This window comes from Plectropomus leopardus, unplaced genomic scaffold (genome assembly GCF_008729295.1).
Source record: "Plectropomus leopardus isolate mb unplaced genomic scaffold, YSFRI_Pleo_2.0 unplaced_scaffold24328, whole genome shotgun sequence".
Classification (NCBI taxonomy): Eukaryota; Metazoa; Chordata; class Actinopteri; order Perciformes; family Serranidae; genus Plectropomus; species Plectropomus leopardus.
In genome coordinates this window covers 1-7001 of record NW_024626411.1, presented here as the reverse complement: position 1 = coordinate 7001, position 7001 = coordinate 1, and the positions used below count along the sequence as shown (strand labels likewise).

The following is a 7001-nucleotide window of genomic DNA, read 5'->3' as shown; positions in this document are numbered from 1 at the left end:
ATGGAGGGCCAAACGATCTGTTAAAAAAGGACCATTCAACAGACTCAAACAGTTCACGCTGTGAATCCTGGAGATGAACACACTCTGAGTGTGTTTTCAGGTCAGGTAAATGAAAAAGACTCCAAAACGGGTTACAGTGGCTGTTCTTTTCTCTGTTGTTTTCCTGTAAATAATCTGCCTCTTGTCTTTCGGCTTTTTAATAACCTTAATGGATGATGAATTCAATGTAACATATGTGACTCTTGGTGGGCATGTGGAAGTGAACCGATACAAATATGTTTATTTTGTGATCATATTCATAGCATATATTCTAATAATCTGCAGTAATTCTACTATAGTGTACCTTATTTGTGTTCACAAAAACCTCCATGATCCGATGTACATTTTCATTGCAGCTTTGTTACTGAACTCTGTCCTTTTCAGCACTGCAGTCTACCCAAAGCTTTTGATTGATTTTTTGTCTGAAAAACAGTTAATATCTTATTCGGCGTGTCTCTTTCAGTTTCATATATTTTACTCTTTAGGAGGTTCAGAGTTCTTACTGTTGGCAGTCATGGCTTATGACAGGTATGTGTCTATATGTAAACCTCTGCAATATCCAACGATCATGACAAAAACAACCATCAGTATTTTTCTGGCTTTAGCTTGGATTCTGCCTGCATGTCAGGTTGCAGTGCCAGCCGGTTTGAGTGCTAATAAAAAACTGTGTAGTTTCATTTTAAAAGGAGTTTTTTGTAAAAATACAGTGTACAAACTTCAATGTGTTATCTCAAGAGCACAAATAATACATGATATGGTAATTCTGCTTAACGTTGCACTTGTTCCTATGCTTTTCATATTATTTACATACATCAGAATACTTTTAATAACCTATCGCAGTAGTAGAGAAGTCAGAAAAAAAGCTGCTCAGACATGTTTGCCTCATCTGATAGTTTTAATCAACTTCTCCTGTCTGTGTGCATATGATGTGATTACAGTTCAGCTGGAATCTGACTTTTCAAAAACGTTAAGTTTAATAATGTCTTTACAAATCGTAATGTATCACCCTCTCTTTAATCCCATTATGTACGGACTAAAGATGAAAGAAATTTCCAAGCACCTCAAGAAGTTGTTCTGTCAAGCCAAAATGATCTGATGTATTAACACCTCTGTAAAATAATAACAGGATATTTTATAAATGTATTTTAATTATTTCTATGATGAATGCACATTAAAGAATATTGCATCACCGCATTGTTGTTTAAAAATCACACATCTTTATTTGATCAAGTGGTTGAAGTTTCCCTTTTCAGTTTTTAGATGCATTTTTTGGTCATTCATATGTAAATCACTAAAGCATAATTATGTTTCCTGACATTGTTTAAAAACATAAAAATCATGATGTGTTACTTCATTTTTTTTCATTTACACCCAAGTATATATGCAAATATAGCTAAGTTTAACGTCCCAAAATAGAGAAGTCTCTTTAATGAATTACAGCACAACAGAACATTGTGGGGAGTTTTTATGACTTTTATTTTAAAAGGGAAAGGCCACTGAGAGTAAGCTCTCTTTTACAATGATGGTATCGTGATATATAGAGCAAGAGAAACACACGTTACAGGAAACATCAACAAGTTATAAAACCATGGAAGAATCAAAAGGTTGCAATATGCAAAGACGAGGACATCAGCATAGGTGAGGACAATTCACAGAAAACATGCGTATTCACTGCTCTAATTCAGTCTAAAGGGATTAAAGGCTGACAGCCATCCCTCTCATACAATGTGACATATGAATATCATGTATTAATGTCTGTGTGTTTATTCATGAGTTTATAATGGTTAACAAAGGAAGATAAGTGTTAAAGTTGTCAACATTAGCTCTTGCTCTGGGTTCATCTTGAAGTTTTACCAGCCATTATCATAAGAGCAAATTTCTGTAATTCATCCCAGTAAAACGTTTCAGTCAGTGAGCAGGAGGTGATTACACGTTTGTGCCATTTAAAACAAAATAAAGTTCATCAGTCATTACTTTTGATTAATACATCAGCATTTACATGTGGTAACTATGAGGTTCATCTGCAGTGTGACAACACAAAGAGCGAAACACAGACACCAGAAAAACCACTGGCCCGTATGGTCAAAAACATGTTTTGTGAGTTCATAGTGACCTTGACCTTTGACCCTCAATAACCAAAATCTAATCAGTTTATGATTAAGTCTAAGTGGACTTTTGTGTCCAATTTGAAGAAACTCCTTCATGGTGCCCTTGAGATGTCACATTCACAAGAATGAGGCAAATGCAAGGTCACAGTGACCATGACCTTTGACCACAAAAATCTAAAGTTTATCACTGAGTTCAAGCAGATATTTGTGTCTGGAAGAAATTCCCACTAGGTGTTCTTGAGATACTGTGGTCACGAGAATGAGGCGGATACAAGGTGATAGTGACCTTGACCTTTGATCTCCAAAATCGTATCAGTTCGTCGCTGGGTCCAAGTGGACGTTTGTGCCAAATTTGAAAAAAATTCTCTCAAGGTGTTGTTGAGATAACATGTTCGACAACTGAGTAGATACAAAGTCACTGTGACCTTGACCTTTGATCACCAAAATCTAATCAGTTTAGCGTTGAGTTATAGGGAGTGTTTGTGCCAAATCTGAAGAAATTTCCTCAGGGTCTTGAGATATCCCATCCAACTAAACGTCTGTCCATCCTCAGGAACATGTTATCTCAAGAATGTCTTGAAGTGATTTCATCACAAACATTCACTTGGACTCATGGATGAAGTGGCCTTGATCTTGGTTGTCAAAGGTCAAGGTCACTGTGTATTGCATCCATCTATTCTTGTAAACATGTTATCTCATAACCACCTTCAGGGAATTTCTTCAAATTTGGCACAAATTTTCCTTCATACTCAAGGATGAGGTGCTCAGATTTTGGAGGTCAAAAGTCAAGGTTACTGTGACTTTGAAATTGTGGCACTGTTGTGAACTTGATATCTCAAAAACATCTGAAGATAATTTCTTCAGATTTGGCACAAACATCCACCCTGAGTCAAGGATAAACTCATTAGAGTTTGGTGGTCTAAGGTCACTATGACCTCATGCGACACATTCTTGATCACACAGCATCTGAAGAACACCTGGAGGGAAATTATCTAAATTTGGTATGTATTTATCCAGTTGGACTCAACAATGAACTGATTAGAATTTGGTGGTCAAAGGTCATAGGTCAAGACCACTGTGACTTCTTTTGCTGCATTCTCATAAACATGATACCTCGAGAACACCTGGAGGGAAACAATTACTTGGACTCAAAGATAAACTTCTTAGATTTTGTTGGTAAAAGGTTAAGGTCACCGTTACCTTATCAGTCTCTTTCTCATGAATATGATTTCTTAAGAATACCTTGAGTGAATTTCTTCAAATTTTGCGTAAATGTCCACAAAGACATAAGGACGAAACTGATTAGACTTTGGTGATTGAAGATCATTGACCTTGTGTCTGTCTCATTTTTTTCGGATGTGTTATGAAAAGAAGGTCCTGACAGAATTTCCTAAGATTTGGCACAAACATCCACTTAAACTCAACAATTAAAGTGATTACATTTTGGAGATTGAAGATCAAAAGTCAAGGTCACTGTGGCTACACAAAACATTTTTTGGCTATGACTCAAGAATCCAAATGCAAATTCTGACAAAATTTCACCCAAACATCTAACAGGATAAAATGATGAGACAATGACATTTTATATCCAAAAGGTCAAAATTTAACTGATATCATCACGTTTTCTGTCTGTTACTCAGCGCCATATCTCAGGAACAGACGGGGAGACATTTGATGGGATACTGAATTGGTGACACTAATCTGTAAACTGCTGATTGATCTTCTATTTGTGAAGCGGCCATGTTTTCACTGACGTGGATGGAAACTGTCACTTTACTGGTGCGAGGTGGCGTACAGCTACAAGGCCTTAATTCTAGTTTATTTATGAGACAAGTGTGGATAATTATACTTTTAACTATTTCATTTTACTTGGTTGACCACAAATTAAACTGAGAAAAAAGGACACATACACACAGCACAGGACTGAAGTCAGGTGTGAGTGGTGTTAAAATCCCTCGCTGCTCACATCCTAACGGGCGACAACAATAAAACTACCACAGCCGCTGCAGTCGGAGTCATTACAGGAGAGACACTGCAGCTGTCAGAGCTCTCACTCAGTGATCAGATCAACAAATATGGAAACTTTTATTATTATCAATACTTTGGTTGAATCTTAAAATTTCATATATGTTTAGTTTGTGTTTGCGGTTTAGGCATCTTTTCATTACATTTTTCTGCATCATGCAGTGCTTGCTTTTTTCAACATGCATAAAAAATGTTACATTTTGCTAATACTGCAAGAATTAAGTCTTCACTTTACGTCTAAATATTAATTTAAACATTTACAATGCTGAGGGAAAACAGTTGACTATTTTATAATGTTTTTCATATGAAAGATTTGCAAGTAATGATTAACAATGATGACTCAATGATATGTTGTTCTGCATGTTGTACATTTACCTCCGGGTAGATGGATTTCTGCACCTGTTTTTCTGTAAATGCAGGAGGTAAGAATGCTGGATTCTCACTGTGTGCCTGAAATGTGATCACACTCCTTTTCTTCTCTCTCTCCTGTTTGTTCTTTGAATCTGTTTTTTGCTGCTCTGTTGTCCAAACATGAGGAGACACAAGAGACAGGATTAATGTGTGAAATAATAATGATAAGATAAAACATACAAAAACACTGTAATGTAAACAGTTTGATAAATAACCAATCAATCAACATCATTTTAAAATGTATATGAAAATAACAGTGACATAAGGGGGTAAAGCAATTTCATGAGGTTTTAATCTAAGGGAAAGACAGAGTCAAAGGGTAAGTTTTGAGTTGTTTCTTAAAGATGCAAACAGAAATACTGTTTAAGTCAGTAAATACACTCAAAATAAGATAAAATAAGACTTTATTAATCCCACACTGGGGAAATTCAGCAGCTCAGGAGTCAGAAATAGAAAAGAATGCAAAAAAATAAGACTTTTGAGTGCAAATGACAAAATGCATATGATATAAAAATATATAAAATCTATATACACGATATACAGCTTTAACTTACATGTTTATGATTGATAGTTGCACAGGATAACAGAAATACATGCACGGTGTGTGGTATATTTACTGTAAAAATAAAATAGAAATAAAGCCTTAATAACGTTATTGCACAGTAGGAAGCAGCATGACTTGTTTCAAAGTATAAATACAAAAATAAGTACATATGTTATGTGAGTATTTCTGATGACTGTGGAAAAATAGAATGTGACTGTATACTGTGAGGTGGAAATACTGCATATAAAGCGGTCATGTTGTAAGTGGTGGGTGCAAAAAAAGAGGCTAAAATATTTTAAAAAACAAATTAGATAAAATAGAAATAAGAAAATATAACGTCTATTTAAGCTATCTGCACCATTTACTTATACAGATACTGTATGTTTATTTATGTTTACTGTAAAAATATTATAAGACTCAGGTCGGTGTTGCATGCAAAGTTTTTCACTCAGTCTTATTTTTTTACTTTTCTGTGATACTGAATATCGTCAGGCACAAGTGTTATGTGCAGCCGAGGCAAATTAAATGTGTGCATGTGTGTTTCAAGTCTCGTTAAAGTGTGTTTTAAAACTGGACAATTTGCTAAAAACATTCTCGTTAGGACGACTTGTCCTCCGTCCCTGTGCCTGCTGCTGCTGCAGCGCTGCAGCTGTGCAGACATGAGGAGCAACAGCAGCCTGAACCCTCTGCACTTTGAGCTGACTCTGTTTGCAGACCTCGGGCCCCTCAGATATCTGTTCTTCAGCCTGAGTCTGCTGATCTACGCGACCATCGTCTCTGCTAACGCGCTCGTTGTTCTCACGGTGTGTCTGCACAGGTCTCTGCACCAGCCCATGTATGTGTTCGTCTGCAGTCTGTCCCTGAACTCTCTGTACGGCTCGGCCGGCTTCTTCCCCAGGTTTCTCGTGGACCTGCTGTCCGACTCGCACCTCATCTCTCGCTCCTGGTGTTTCCTGCAGATATATGTGATTTCCACCTCTGTGGCGTATGAGGTGATGATCCTCGGCGTCATGGCCTACGACAGATTTGTCGCCATCTGTCAGCCGTTGCATTATCACAGTAAAATGAGCTTTAAGACGATGAGACGTCTTTTATTTTCTGCCGTGCTCTACCCTGCGTGTGCTTTTGGCTTCTGTCTCTATCTCACGCTTCGATTGCCTCTTTGTGGAAACAAACTGCACAAACTTTTCTGCTCCAACTGGCCGGTGGTGAAGCTCTCCTGCGTGGACACGACTGTGAACAACCTGATGGGACAGTTTCTGGCCGTCACCACCACCTTCCTCCCGCTCCTCTTCATCCTCTACACGTACCTGCGCATCCTGCTGGTCTGCAGGAGGAGCTCGGCTGAGCTCAGAGGCAAAGCGCTGCAGACCTGCCTGCCTCACATCGTCACATTCATCAACTTCACTCTATCTATTTTCTGTGACCTGTCGCTGACTCGATTCCAGAACGGTAAAATGAATCCAATCATCGTAGTTGTTTTGTCTCTAGAGTATCTGATCATTCCACCGATCAACAACCCTCTGGTCTACGGCCTCAATCTGCCTCAAATAAAAGAAGCCATTTTTAGGTTTTTGAAGAGTTCAGCGGCCAAAATACAAAACTCAACATGCACAAACAGTAAACAATAAAGCTTTAAAGCAAAAAATATGCTTCCGGTCAATATGTTCATCCATAGATTTTGTTTGCTATCAGATCTTTGACTAGAGATGAACTCTTTTGAATAAAAGCAACTTGGCTTGATTTCTTCAGGAAAGATAAATGGGAGGGGGACAAGGTCCAAATAAAAAAAAAGAAAGGAAAAGTAAAACACAAAAGTGCTAAAAAAAAGTTTTTTCTGTAACATAATTTGCAATTATAATTTTATATGTAAA

At 37.5% G+C, this 7001-nt stretch overlaps 2 protein-coding genes across 2 annotated transcripts; both read left to right on the top strand.

The window, feature by feature from the left end:
* Positions 1-208: 208 nt before the first annotated feature.
* On the top strand, positions 209-1135 carry LOC121966395 (olfactory receptor 6N2-like). Its single transcript, XM_042516496.1, has one exon. It carries the CDS (start codon positions 209-211, stop codon positions 1133-1135), a length of 927 nt encoding a protein of 308 aa, XP_042372430.1.
* A 4651-nt stretch (positions 1136-5786) lies between these two features.
* LOC121966394 (olfactory receptor 6N1-like) lies at positions 5787-6758 on the top strand. Its single transcript, XM_042516495.1, has one exon. The coding sequence runs from the start codon at positions 5787-5789 to the stop codon at positions 6756-6758; it is 972 nt and encodes a 323-aa protein (XP_042372429.1).
* The last annotated feature ends 243 nt before the right edge of the window (positions 6759-7001 follow it).